The 15,672-nt window shown below is 43.4% G+C and overlaps 1 protein-coding gene across 2 annotated transcripts in view; it reads right to left on the minus strand.

Moving 5' to 3' along the window:
• Positions 1-15,672, minus strand: part of LOC146868301 (tyrosine-protein phosphatase non-receptor type 11-like) — a 248,597-nt gene that overhangs the window by 122,410 nt on the left and 110,515 nt on the right. For both annotated transcript variants that reach the window (XM_085609654.1, XM_085609656.1), the window contains exon 3: positions 5,746-5,940. In XM_085609654.1, coding sequence (XP_085465780.1) covers positions 5,746-5,940 — 195 coding nt within the window. The remainder of the gene's footprint in view (positions 1-5,745; positions 5,941-15,672) is intronic.

Genomic DNA, 15,672 nt, shown 5'->3' on the forward strand with positions numbered 1-15,672 from the left:
TATCAGACCTGTGGGAATGAAAGGTGGTGGAACATTTGTGTCTATTATATTAGTTTAGTTTAGTTTAAAGGAGCTTGTAAAGCGCCTGGTGACGCCTCTCGGCGTGTCCCCGTATTACCATCAGGACCTACAAATGTGAGCTGTAAAAAGGAAAGGCTTCATTCTGTTCCTAGAAAATAATATATCCAGAAAAATAAGGTGTGAATCCAGACAGAGAAATATCAAGAGATGAAAGCCAAGAGTGAATAGAAGTGAAAAGTAATTCCTAATCCAATCATATTTCAAAGCATGCCAGGTGATAGCTGCCTGCCTAAGGCAACACCTTCTCAGCATATTGGAGAGGTCCATGATCAGTACAGCATAGTGCAGCAGTTCTATATGGGTGATGAAGCTAGTGACAGGATGGAGCCCCGAGAAATATCTCAGTGTATAGGTCCCAAAATTCCAGGTTGATATATGATATTCCTGCAGATTCCTCACCTTAAGAATATTCCGTTGGTGTCAGATAGATTCTGAAAAGCTTTTCCACTGCAGCAGCTTTCCTGAACCACCAGGTGGCATCACATGACTCTGCTAGCCTGATATAAGGTCACAAGCATGTATTAGATGCCAACATGTGCTGACATCAATTTAGGACGTTTTTTGCACCCCAGCGAGGCATTGCACAGAAGAATTGAGACATCAGCGACTGGGACAAAACGCCACAATATATTTGCATACCCTACAATGTTATTATATATGTGGCATGGAATAGCAGGTGGAGGAGAGAGGGAAGTGAGAAATCTGCATGAAGATTACGTATCCACCAAAAATACTGTCACCGAATATAAGTAACATATTTCTGATCTTCCTGCAGGTTCCACTCTTCAAGAAAAAGTCCCAAAGCAATGCACTCTAGGAGGTGGGAATGAGTAGTGTGAATTAACCAAAGACTGCAGCACAACCATGGCAACGTATTAGTCACTTTGTGTTTGGGCCAAGAGTTAGTAATGTTTAGAAAACATATGCAGGGATGACCGCGTAGCTGTCCGACCGATTTCAGCCACAAAAAAGCCTCTGGCGAGAGCTTTGAAAGCAGTATTGCTTCTAGTGGAGTGGGCATAACTGCCCTTTCATGGTCTTCCTTGGCCAAGGTGAAGCAGATATTGAGACACAGGATCCTGTATAGTGTGGTTGATGTAATATGAGCTTGCAAGCCTAGGGTCCAATCCATGCAGTCATTCTTCCTCCTTGGTGGGATGAGAGGAAAGAAGGACGAGTAACACACTGGGCCAAGTGAAAGGTCAATACCCCCTTGGGCAATAAGGCTGGGCACATATGCAAGATCTAAGCCTAGCGATTCACACCACGGCACAAATTTGTTCCAGAACCCTGCACAAATGGATTTTTACCTGTCGAGATGACGTATGCAGCCCCTCCAGAGAGGCAAAAGGACTGTAGCTGGCACTGTTCAGTCTTCATATGTACAGTCCCGCAAATTGGGTATTAGGTTGAAGGACAGGACCATGCTGCTGTGAGAGCAGGTCTGCCCTGTATGAAAGAGGAAGATGCAGCCGAATGACGAGTACCAACAGATTAGAGTATCAGATCCTCCTTGCTCAAAATGGGGCTGCAGGTCATTCGCAGTGCCCTCCGATATCTGAACCAGGTCAGTGAGAATTTCTGGATGCTGTGCCCATTGGAACTTCAGGTCCCACTGCAGGTCCAGCATGTGCCATCAGGCGCGGTCCACTAGCAGGATGCAGGAGGCCATGAGGCCCAACAGCCGCAGATTCACTCTCACCAAAATCCAGGAGAGAGGCTGAAACATCAGTATCATAACATGAATATTCTGGACTCGCTGCTTGGGAAGATAGGCCAGAACTGCACCGTGTCCAGAATATGAAATGGGGAAACAACATAGGACCTAGCAACTAAACAATTTGATTTTGCAGGATGGAATAGTACTTTCGAAATAAGAGGTGACCAGGGGGAAATTATTTGAAGATCGGGCTTGCTTAATAACCCAAATCTCCTTCAATGGTGGAGAGATCTTGAAAGAGCATCTTGGAATCTGACAGTGTTAATGGCGTTACTAAATAAACACAGCAGACCTTATCAGCTGACAGAAAAATGTGTTTGATATCTTTCCTCCTTACTCAGAATAAAGTTATTCAGGGATGGTGATAGAGCTAATCCAACACCTAAAGACAGAAAACTATTTTTGTGGAGGTTTTAAATTGGAAGACGTTTTTGTATGGAAATAGGTAGTCGTTTGTACTGACAACAAACATAAAAAATGACTATCTAGTTTACAGCATCTTTAAAGTACTTCAGTCGCTGTGTGGTGACATTTTACATGCTCTGTTAGGGAGCAGCCAGAAAAACTTGGTGGTATAGGAGTAGAATGAACGTTGAGTACAATAAAATCAAGTCACCCATCAGAGTTGAAATCCTACTCCAGTCATTGAAAGACTTTTGAACAATGTTGTGGGGAGTGGAGTGTTAATCTTACCTCAGGGGATTCCTATTTAGTTTTTGAAATGGTTGAGGGATAGGTTTGTCCTGGAGTTAGCAGCCTTTACCTTGATGTCCAAGTGGCCCGCCATTAGAGCATTCCGAAATCCTCTGTTGGGGGAATAATTGCCCTTGGTTACAAGGTTACTCAGGAGTTGAATTTTTAAAATAAACATGTTGAATCACAGGTCTATTTAAAAAAAAAGAAATCTCAAGTCCATTCTTGGGATTGCCCATGGTACTGCAGACTCTGCAAATACAATTTTTTGAGCTATTTGAGAAGGTGGACCTTAGATTGTTGTCTTACAAGGTCCTATTCTTGGAGGCTTTTTCTTTGGGCAGAAAAATAAGAGCGTTGGGCTTGCAGTTCTAGAACATTTTTGAGATTTGCAGTTCTAGAACATTTTTATTGTTACAGGTGCCTTCAGGTTTTTCACTGTGCCACGGTTTAGTTTTGCCGGAATATTATTAGAATCCCTTTTCTACTGAGTAAGAGTAACCCCACATGCCAGAGGCAAAAATGGAAATGTACTATCCTAGAATTAAGCATTTTTGTAATGTGGATTTTTTTTATTTGTGGCCTCTGGTTCCCCAATTAGCGGTTTGAGGCAGTCAATGGTAACGCTAGGCAGGTCATTTACAAGACAAGGAGAGGAAGGATCCTTTTCAACCCCAGTACATCTGAGGTCAGCAAGGGGTGTGGCAATTTCTTGTGCAGCTTTGAAAGGGACATAAATCATTGACATATGCAATAAAGGCAACTTGGTCTACACCCCCATACATTTAGAACACTGCACCATACACTAGGGCTACTCAATATTACCCCAGGAGCCCGGGAACAAACTATAGTTAAACACAGAAGGAGAAACTTGAATACACTCTGAACTTGTAATATGGTTGGTATTAAAAGAATCTAACCTATAAGGAATTCAACAAACATGTTTTATGTAATAAGGCAAACCCCAGAGTCAATTAAAAAATAAGAATGTTATATACAGTATATGCGATAATTCAAACAATATGCATGTAACCCACGCTTATAAATCACAAATGTAGTACATGTTTTTTCAGGGTCAAGTGTTGAGAGCACAAAGGACACCCAATAGTTACAAAATGCAGATTACAGAATACTTGTTGGTAATTAATGGTGACCGGTATGTCCACCTGGAGAATAGTCTTTCAGACCATCGTCCCAGAAGAGCTGAAAGTCCAGTTGATAATGGTCGTGGAGTCAGAATAATCGGAGATAACACTTCAGTTCTATACCATGACTAACTTTGGACCTTTTCATTGGATTGCAGGAGGCTGAATTTAAGGCTTTTGTATCAGCTTAACATGTAAGGACTGGGACGAGGAGGTAATCACCTGCTTGCTGACCGATAATCTGCATTACTTTGAGCAGGGGTCTTCGTCAGAGTACAGGTTTTCTATGCAACAGATCGCATTTGAGAGTTTCTGCATCAAGTTGCATGGATAGCTTGAAAATACAGGAAACGGGGATGGTCAGATTCCACTTTTAAGGACTCATGGGAAGTAACAGGAAGTGGAAGTCATTTTGGGGTGGGAATAATTACTTCCAGCTTGGGTAAAACTTCTGCTATCAGGGAGTGGGTGCTCAATGTGTAATGACTGGGACAAGGTAGACAGCGGAGGAGGAAACGTGTGTGTGCTTTTCTTTCTTGAATGTTTGCACAGACACAGAATATCAAACACAGTGAGAACATGATGCTGTAGTAGTAACTCTGGGAGCCTCTTTGTTTTTCGCTAAATATTTAATTACAGTCATTGAGGCGCTGAGCCTTTCCTAAAATCGTTCTTCTCTCTCTCAAAGCAGCAAAGTCATAACAACATTAACATATAACAGGATCTCCAGTCTTCCTTGACTTTGCTAGCTCACCTCGCTTGGTAAACCACATTATTTTAGGAGGGGGATGTCATCTCAATGACTGCAATTAAATAATTAACAAAACAAAGATCATGCAACGCTCCCACAGAGTTTGCACATATACTTAACAGCACTACAAGGCAATTTAGGAGATGAGCATCAAAGCTTCAGAGGCCTATGTTCTGGCACGCTTTAATCTCCAGTTTCCACTTCAAAATCTGGAGGATTATTGTCCCGCTTCACCCCCACTCCAAAATCTGAGTGAGGGGGAAAGATAAACCGCCTCTATCCTACGCCCATGATGGGACATGCTATAAACCTTTTTATCTCATTTTCTGTTCTTTTTCTGTTTTCGTTTAGGAGGATAATATTACCATAGCCTACCTAGGTTTACTGACACTTACTTGGCATTGGTACCTATAGTGCAACCAGCCTAGAAATACTTAGAATATTTTTTCACTATGGTCTCTGCATCACTGGGCTTTTTTTTTTAAAGGAAATAATTGTCCTCTTATGGCCGACAGTCCCACTTTTCCCATTCACTGGTAACATATAATGCCAGGGACAAGGCCCCATCAAAGAGCAAGATATGTCAACAATTCATGATCATCCATGTCTGCCCAGTAAGCATTTCATTCAGAATCAAAGGAACACAGTCATCCCATCGCTTCCTTGTCTGTCAGCTGCTAATGATGCTGGGGCCCTAAATATCCTTGAGTTGCTTTCACAAGCAAACCCAGCTTTGCTTCTAGATCAGATACTGAAGATGGTTCAAATGCTGATGGATCTTTTGGGAGTGTGATTTTCAGCAAAGTAACTGATTTTGTTTTCCAATTAGCTATTTTACCAATATCCCAACAAAGAGGAGCAGTAAGACAGTAGAGGCACTGGACACAAACATTTGTAGCACAGCTTCAATACCACTTGTAGTCACCAAATTCAGCCAAGCTCTGAGCCAAAAGTGAACACATTGAGAACACTGGTCAAAGACACTGGTCTGGCGTCCGGGGCTAATGCCAGTCGCCAGAACCCCATAAAGATTACAACCAAAAAGTACTACAACTTTAGACTGGTACTACATTCCAAACATGGCCTTTGCTGCAAAACACAGCTTCAATGGCAGAGGGTCAAGGTCTGTCAGAACGAAAGACCACTAAAGGCGTATTTTGAAGTCTCCACTTGGTGCCAAAACTAAGCATTAATTGAAAAACTGAACAATAAGATTCTGGGAATAGTGCACTTGCATAGAGTAACAGTTGCAAGGGTTGGCAGAGGCTGGTCCCCCATTCTGGTATTTCAAGGGCAACACACTGGACACAGCTCACACAAATTTGGCATGGTTTCAAGAGCCTGAAAGACAGTACCTTTCAGAGGTAGGGTCCTGGCAGTTCAGTGGATACTTGAGCTCGATGACATCTCCATTCTTCTCGCGTAGTAGACCATGCTGCTCTGTGTAGTACTGCACAAGTTCGGCTAAGGTGGCAAACTTCTCACCTCCATACAAGTCATAATAATCTCCTGTGTTCTGGATCTTTATATGCGTCACCTCCTCGTTCCTCCTGCAGGGAAATAGCAGACAGTTGAGTGAGTGTCGAGTGAAATTGTTCTTGTTCACAATGCCCCTGCCTCCCCAAATCATCCCACAGTTACAAAAGACCACAGCATAAACTCAATACATTAATCCATGCTTTCCTCTGGGTTCATCCACATAAAGAAAGTAAGGAAAAGTTTAAAATCCCAATTGGACATCATGAAAGGCTTTGCGTGGGGGGGGGGGGGGGGTCGGGGAAGAGGTACATATGGACCTAAACTTTAAGGAAACACATTACAACTGATTTGAACAAAGAGGAATTGCCTGGTAACTGCAGAAAGGCTGAAAAAGGTACCCTTTTTATATTGCGCACAGTAATCCCTTGTTGGGCACAACACAAAACAAAAAGCAACTCATCCAACAGCTTGGCTTGTAACAGGTCTGTGTTACGGGAACCACATCAAGTTTTTGCAGAAGGATTTCTGATCATCAAAATAAAACGTACTACTGCGGGAGGCAGAGTGAATGCAGTCAACCTCTGCCACTCAATCACCCCACATGAAGGTGTAGGTAGTGAAGACTCCGGTGCAAGCCCCGACTTGTTGCTGCGATACAAGATCCTCCCGAAGAGAGGAGCAATGCTCATGCCCAGAGTTCCAGGTAACACACACACTGCGTTTATTCGGGGAACCACTAGAATGACTTGAGACCGGTAGTTCCAGATCTTCTTTAGACATCAGGGCAGGAGAGGTAGGGACGGGACAGCATATAGGAGCACTGTGCTCCTCTCTAAATGGAATGTGTATCCGAGAGTCTTCTTGGCTACTCCAATGCACAGAAATATTGACACTGCACTCAAAGAGAACGAGCTAGGGGTCTACACATTGTTGGAATAAGCCCTAGGCCACAGCTCTGGATGTAGCCATTCATCATCCGGTAGACAGTCTATTCAGATCGTGAGACCCGGTATTTAAAGACACTGGTAGTTGATGTACTTACAGGGGGAATGCCCCGACGATCCAGACAGTTTCAAATGTGCATGGCCTTTTGGCAAGGAGCCCAGAATGCCAGTCTATCCTGCTAGATGCAATACTGCATAGCAATAGTGTTCTCTGTGAAGATCTAAATCAACCCCCATAGATGCGGTCGGCTTCGAGGGATACTCAAATTCAGGTCAACTGGTCAAGTCGATTCTTTTCCACTGACACTGTACTACTCCCTAAATAGCAGCATATATCTTTTGAAATGGGCGGCGGAGCCTGTCAAGTACCTGGGCATATGGCTTAGTAGAGATCCTGAAGAACTGTGGAGGACGAACTATGGGCGTGCTATAGACTGTCTGGAAACCAGAGTCCATTTGTGGATCAAACTTCCACTGTCACTAACTGGCCACATAGCCATCGCTAAGATGGTTGTGCTTCCTGAATTCTTGTACCTATTTTCAAATATCCCCATTCTACTCAATGTACAATTCTTTAAACGGCTGCACACCAACTTGATCACCCTTACATGGGAAGCTCGACAGCCTAGAGTGTCTTAGAAATTGACCCTGCCGCCCGCACATGGTGGACTAGGCGCTCCGGACATAAAGCAATATGCACTGTGCGCTCGGGCACAATTCTTAAACCACTGTCTGCACCCCACCCAGTTTCAGCCGCATGTAGCGATTGAACATGACCAGGTACTGCCGTGGCCATTAAAAACTGCGGTGTTCCAAAAAACAAGGCTCCCAAAGCCGAAATCAGTACAGTGTACTCTGAGCGTGGGCTGGCCTCCGTAAGCAAGCCGGACTTGCAGCAACATTTGTACCCACAGCCTCCCTCGCAGACAACCCTCTATCCCCCTCTCTACAAGATAAAGGAGCAGCTAGGCGTGCAGGTACGCAGGGTATCAAAACATTTGCTGATCTATACCCAGGCAGCGAATTCCTCACTAGCCTAATTAACACCGGCACAGGACTGCTGACACTCTCGGACATGCTATTATACCATCAAATCAGAGCCACTTGCCACACACTTCATGAGTCTTTCCCTACCCCACCTCCCATTTTTACGGCATTAGAATTTGTTCACACAACTACCTTATCGAGTAAACATTTCACTATGCTTTACACACTAACAGTCAGCATTGACAGTCGACACAACGAAGGTCCAAATGGCACGGGAAGGGGAGCTAAACGTTGAGATACCAGAAACACAGTGGTTCTATTGCTGCACCAAAACTGAACAGTGTTCTCACAACTACAGACTGACTGATACACGTTAACTACTTACATAGGACGTATCGAACACCAACACATCTCCACAGACTCGGCCTGATGATTGACTCACAATGTATTCGAATCCATTGTCCGAATGACACGTTTTTGCACTTAGCATGGTAGCGCGTGTTTGGGCCGAGATAAGAGACACGATTAGCGCCATCACTGGGGCAACAGTCCTGCCGGACCACATCATATGCCTGCTGGGATATGTGAAGAATATCCTGATGGGCTGCTGACGCGGATCACTGATATTTCATACTGCCCCAAACATCGAGACCCAAAGCCATATGGGAACCTTTGACATCCTTCCTAAGATGGAGGGGGCAATCTCACCTGAGCCAGACGTAGACACTACACAGCCCAGCACATGAACTGTCCGCTTCCTAGATAGACCTTCACCACTGCACACCGGGCCCCTAGTTGCTAGCGGTATGTGGGGCAGATATTTAGAGGGGGCAATGATATTTGATGGTTGCATCTTTGATAAGATAATGTGTGGCACTCTGTGCAGTATTACAAATGAAAGGTGAACGTGTATAACGATTTTACAAATGGCAAGTTGAGGGGGGGGGGGGGAAACTATGTTGTACATTTGGAAACCAATATACAATTTTTTTTTTTTTTTAAAGACAAAAAATAAACTAACCCCCATAGATGGATGGTAGGAATGCTTTCATCCCCAAGTGAAGTAAAATTGATGTGCCGGTAGGTATCCGCATCAGTCACCACCATCAGCTCTGGGTGAGGTAGGGAGAGGGGTCTGCCATTGGTCCAACTGCCTGTCGAGCAGCCACCAGTGCAAATCTTTTGCAGTCTCCTCTGAAACTAGAATGTAATGCGACAGGTTTCTCTGGTGCTAGACCCACAACAAGACTTCAGATCCCACTGCAAAGCAGACCGATGTCATCTTGTAAGGTCAACAAGCAGGAGGCAAGCAGGCCAAAAAATTTCAGAGCCATCCTCACTGAGACCCAGGACAGAGGATGAAACATAGGGATCATAGCCCAAATGTTCTGAATTTGTTGATCCGCAAGGAAGGTCCGAAAATGCAGTGTATCCAGGACGAGTCATGAATGGAAGATGCTGAGGAGCAGTCAGGTGTAACTTGGACAAGTTTATTAAAAACCTTAACCATGTCAAGAGGATCGCAGTTGTCTGGAGGTGGTCTGCGACCTACTGGTGAGCCCACTTTCAACTGCCAGTCGAGTTAGGAGACTGGCACCCCGACCTCTGAAGATGGACATCGACCACCAACAGCACACGAGTGACATAGCGAGGCCGGATGGGACCACGGAAAACTGAAAATGCTTATGGCCCAATTTCAACAACAGGCAGTGTCTGTGGGCATGCAGAATGAGGATGTGGAAATGGGCATCCTGCAGGTCGAATGCCACCATCCATTTGCCCAGAGCCAGCACAGAGAGAAAATGGGCAGCGTAAGCATCTTTAATTTTTGCTTGCGCTGGAAGGCATTAAGCAGGCAAATATATAAGATACGATAAAGGCCTCTTTCCTCCTTCATCACATCCCCAGAGGCACATTCCAGCCATCCTGAATGTTTTGGGCTAAAGAAGTCCATAGGTCTGAGACTGCTGTTAATATCTCACTAAGCATGTCCACAGGTATACGTGTATAACATCCAAGAAGCCATTTGGCATTAACTGACCTGAAAGAAGGCTGTTCAAGGAGAACATATCTGCCGAATGTTTCCATGCTTTTGGAGTCCATCGGGAGCAGACGTCAGAGAGGCGTTCGGACTGATCTGGCTAATGGATGCCTCCACCACCAGACTTTCAGGTGTTATATGTGGAGTTTAAAAGTCAAGTTGTCAGCCACCACTGACCAGCTCCAGGTGACCCGGTCCATTGACTGAAAGGCCAGTGCATGGTTTTGCCCACAAGCCCAATAACATGCCTGTGAGAGCCTTGTTGAAGGACATAAGATGTTTGTTTCATCTGTGCCTGGCCAAGGTGAATGACGACTGAGATCATTTGTTTTCAACTGCACTGCGGTGAAGTGGAAGTCAAAGACCTCAGCAGCCCTCTGAATCACAATGACATAAAATGTTCTCACTTTCATAGCTGGTCCAGTGGGGGACACCAAACTACAATCTGGTGAGATATCCAATCACTAGCCTCCTGTAAGTCCATGTGCTGACTGATTTCATCATAAAATTGGGGTTGGGGAGCAAAATATTTTCTCTCTCTTCCATTTTCGTCTCCATGTTATCTGCGATGCAGTGGAATAGTATCGGAGTCTGATCGGTTGAATATTGGCAGCACCACATCAGAATTTTGCCAGGCCTCTGTCAAGGTAAAGATTAATTTGGCTCAAAATCGGAAACCACAATGGGCTGCAGCTCCTCCTTCGGCAGAGGTGGTGTAGGCATTCATAGGACTGGCATAGGCGGCGAACACAAAGTCGGCACCGAAGTGGGTGCGGAACAGAAGCATGTACAAGTGACACAGTGTCAAGGGCAGACCCACTGAAGGTAACTCAAATAGAGACCTTTGAGGATCCTTGGGGCCCAAAGGCACATCAGATGACTCCGGCAGTGTGCCAAAGATGCGAAGCATGGCCTTTTCAAAGGCTTCAAATAGCTTTGATGTCCCCAAAAGACCTGGGAAGGGGTTCGTTGGGGCCTAAGACTGTATCAGCTCCTCAGTGGAATGGGAGTGAGATGGCAGTACGGTGAATCCGTTGCACCTCCTGCAGAGTAGGGGCTGAGTCCTGCTTGGACATCTTATGTTTTTCTTTGACTTACACAAAGATTGTCCCATGAAAGTAATCTGCTGTGAGGATGAATTTGGAGCTGGGCCATACTCTAGAGTCTAGACTAAGACCTGGAGTGGGAACTGCATGGAGTCTTGCAGTGATTCACCACAAAGCTTCACCTTGCGTTCACAAAAGGCATTTGGGTTCATCTGGGCACAGTCATAGCAGGCCTTGGAGGGGGAGTTACATGTTTCCTTGTACTCTCGAAAAGTTTGTAAAGCATAATCCGTTCACAAAGTGAAGAAAGAAGAGAAGCAGAGTTCTGGATCCACGTAAGGAGATGCAGAGAGAAAGGAACTGATGTGAGTGCACATAGGTGGCACTTCTATGCAGTTCAGGTCATCGTTTCTGAAGTGGAATGGGCCCCAATTAATGCTCAAGTTGTAGTTTCTTCTCATGCACAGCAACTTTCAGACTTAATGTCCTGCTGGGATGTTATTAAATTGTATACAATGCACGATCACCACTGATTTCTTTGCACTAGACAATTAGGAACGGGAAATTGGTAGGACGATTTCGAAGATTAAAAGGTTTCCTGAAATAGCAAAGCTTTCAGAAAAACATGAAGTAAAAAGGTGGGGCTTCATATGTGATGTCTTAAGGCAGAGAATTCTAAAATCTGACCAAGCATAGCGAGAAGTTACGGCACCTGTCCTGCTTATGTTAAATTTTGCAGCTAATTATAAATTAACCATGAATGAGCATAGTGTTCAGGAGAGACTAGATCTGGAGGTGATTTCCAATGAAAGATGGGGCGTATCCTTCAAGGGCGCTATGAAGAATGTACAGTGTCAAATAGAATTGTTGTTTCACTGGAAGCAGAAGAGGTGGGAGTCTACTCGGCGGGCATGAGGAAAATCTAGAAGTCCTCAAAATCATGCAGGTGGCCATATTCAGATTGAAGTTTGTGTAGTTAAAAAAAAAAAAAAAAAACCCAAGGTAAGGAGAATTGGTAGAGTCAAGGTACTAGCCAATGAGGGCTGAGGCAACTAGTCTTTACCATCTTCCGTTAGAAAGGGAATTATTTTTCTAAGAATCCTTGGATTAAACATACAGGCAGAGATCACAGAAGAGAGTTGGTTAGACTCAGATAGTCAACTATTTATTTGGGACTTGGAGGCTTTTCCCAGATTTTGTTGGGGGGGGGGGGGGGGGGTTAGAAGACCCATTTCAGCTGACAAATAATTATCTAGCCAGAAATCATCTTTATCACTTATGTGCTTTGATCCAGATTCAGTTTAAGACCGCTATTGCTCATTCATGTCCATATGAATTTCATGGTTTGCTGCAAGGATAGTCCCATAGTAGGATTACCATCAGAACATCTATATGGTCTGTGTAGATAAACGTTCTTATTAGGCCATTTAGAAGGGCTTTTGCTAATGGACTCACAAGGATGTTCAAAAGTTGTTGGAATGGGGTGAGCCTTGGGGAACTCCATATTTCACTGATAATGTATGTACCTAACTGATTAGGTACATTGTGTGTGGAAGGACCTGACCCACTTCAGTGCAGTACCATTAATGCCTCTGGCTTTAAGGAAATCAAATAGAATAAAATTATCTACAATGTCAAATGCTGCAGACACGTCCAATACGATCAAACCATTGATAGTCTCTGATCAAACTCAGGCTTCAGCTCAACTATAATGGAAATAAAGGGATCCGTGCATGTGAAGGGCAAAACCTGCTTGAGCGTTTCATAGAAAATGGACACTTTGGAGATGGTTACATAATTGCTTAACAGAGATCTCCCAGAAAGTTGACCCCCTACTAGTAATAATATAGGTTGGAAGCTAGATAGAACCTTTTCAGTATTGAGGTAACCATGGCAGATTGAACAATGGTGGGACTTGTTCTAGTGAGGAATTTAAGTGATAGGTAAGGAAGAATTAAAATGGTTATCAAATTGTTTTAGGGTCTGTCGCAGACTGATCTGAATAGGAGCAACATTTTACCCAAGATAAGGTTCAGGAGAGATCTTCATGAGAAAAAGAGAAATTTAAGAAAGGCATGAGGAGTTTATAACGTCAGTGGTAGCTAATGGAAAGTGACTGTTTTTTGCAATATCATTTCTTATAACTTATGTTCAATAAAGTAATTATTTAATTGGTTACACGCTTCCTGACAAGGACTGATCTCTTCAATCCTACTATTTGAAAGACTTTTTGGATTAGTGGTGGTGATGATGATTTTATTGGACTAGCACCTTTGTTTAGTGCCGTTAACAAGGCATCTATAAGTTGCAATTGTCCGTTTACATTCATGTTTTGGGTCTGTGTTACAAATTCTTAGTCATGTCTGCCCATATTCACATTTCATTTTGGCCAGGGTCAGTTCTTGAGAGAAACAAGGTCCTGATTTTCTCCAATTTATTAATAGTTTTGGGAATTGCTGCAGAACGTGCATCATCTGCATAACATAGCCAATTATTGAGGGTCTTACATTGCTTTTCGACAGAAAGGGTTTAGCACGAGGCATTATCTAGAGCTTTAATCAAATCATCAAGCTCAACCTTATTCCACTGTCAAATAATCAGGTCTTATTTATTTATTTTAAACAGTGGCACTTTTATGTGGAAGATGGATTGAGAATGTAATGAGAAAGGTCGGACCAAATGCAAGGTAGAATTCTGAGGTTATTTATTTCAATCTCATAGATCCAGATAACATCCAACAACTGAGCTTTGTTGATACTTGGTTGATAGTTTAAGTCCCATTTTATGATATTTATCAATCTGAAATGTCTCTGCCTTTGAAAGCTGCCAATTCATTGTCTGCCTGAAATCTACAATGATCCTTTGTGTAGCGCACAAGGCAATTAAGGAACAGTTTAAATCATAATACATGGAAGGAAAGGAACTCCTATATTGAGGTAGGGTAGGTCTTGTGAGAGTTTTGAAGTACGTCAGTACTATAAGAAGATTTTCAGTTTCTTATGCTTGCTACTGTTCATGTAGAAACAGTTATATTGTTGTCAATTATAACTGTCACCCCACCACCAACTTAATTATTTGATCTGTTTTGATGGGAGATTAGGTACATCTCCTGAACGACTTCATTATGTCCACTACACAGATGTTGAGCAACCACTTTTCTGTGAGTAACCCATGTCCAACCTCACCTTCAGAATCAGGTATTTAATTTCAATATTGTGTTTTGGCAGTGAATAAGTAGGCCAATAAGCAGTGTTAAGTTTATTGGAAGGAGAAGAGTGAGTAACCATGCTTTTTTGAGGGTCACATTGGGAATTTAAGAAGATGCCAATACCTTATTCTTAATGATAACCACTGACTGGAGGGCGTGTGTGCACTTTGCACTCAAAACGTGCGGCTTTGGGAGGTCTACAAGCCCTTTCAAGAGGCCGGTAAGAAGTGAGAGCACCTAGTAACCTGCCACTTCAGAACACTGTGGGCTTTGTGTATTTAGAGGAAGAGGGCTCCTCATGCCACTGTTGCGCAGAAAATATAAAGGACAAGGAAGGGAGGGATGTGGTAGGTGGCAGTTTTCCCAGCAGCCAAAGACTGGCTGAAGGACAAAGTCTACCTCTCAAACCGGGTGTTGTTGGGCAAGTGACTAAGGCAACAGCCCATACTTTGGTGCACCCGCATTCATTATATGCAATATATAACGCATCCAAAAGGCTTCTTCTCTACCTTGAACTAAGGGAAAACTGCTGCAGTCCTGCAATCGTTCCACAGGCAGCCTAAAGCTAAATGGTCAATGTTCAAGGCACTCTGCACTGTCCACAACACCTCCCAAGAAAAAGGAACGCTATACCTACAAATTAAATGCAAACAATACAGACCAAAGATGACACTGCGCTCCAGGCCACAGACTTATCATACCACCTTGCCGTAAGAAATCGGCAGGATGCACTGATTTTTCAGTACAAGCCGCCCAGATATGGAACTCGTAACCAGACAGCATTAGAAGCACTCAGGAGCATATACACTTCTGAAGACAGTTGAAACCATGGCTATTTCCTAGATAACTGCACCCCACGCATCCCGGCAACAGAGCCCAGAACAGTTCAATCCTCAGGCAAACAACCCAACCAGCAAACGGCTTTCGATAATCAGGTAAGCTAATGAGGGCTAATCTATGGTTCGCTGTGGCATAATATGTACTTCCATATATAACAGTTATGGCCCTCCATAATACTAAAACCATAACTTGCAGCGGTGAGAAACAAATTGTAAATTATACCTCTTAAATTTACATAAGACATCTGCTTTGAGGGTTGTCCATCACCAGCACTATACAGCCAGAAAACCAACAATCGCCAAATAAACAGGCATGGGATAATTGGACAGATCTATCACACATGGCTGAACAATTTTGAGGACTTTAATTTAGTCCACCACTGCAAGTCTCAAATATCTATACAATGTGGCTGCTTCTTTACATCTCACAAAGACGCTCAGATATGGGATGATAATCGAAATGCCCATCACAACAGATCCCTCCACTTCTCTCTCCCTCCAGCCATGCTAGCTCAGGACCACAACTATACACCAAATCTCAGATTGGACAACGAAGTGCAGTAACCAGTTAAGTAGGACTATATCATATGGAATACCAATTCAAATCTTTATTTTGGCTGTAAACCATAAAACCGCAATAAAATAAAGAAGAAATCATTAAGATCAAACAAGCATACACCACAAAAGCTATAAAACCGGCTTAGATCAAAGCTGCATCATAAAATATTTGATAAAATC

The sequence above is a fragment of the Triturus cristatus genome, chromosome 1_2 (assembly GCF_964204655.1).
Source record: "Triturus cristatus chromosome 1_2, aTriCri1.1, whole genome shotgun sequence".
Taxonomy (NCBI): Eukaryota; Metazoa; Chordata; class Amphibia; order Caudata; family Salamandridae; genus Triturus; species Triturus cristatus.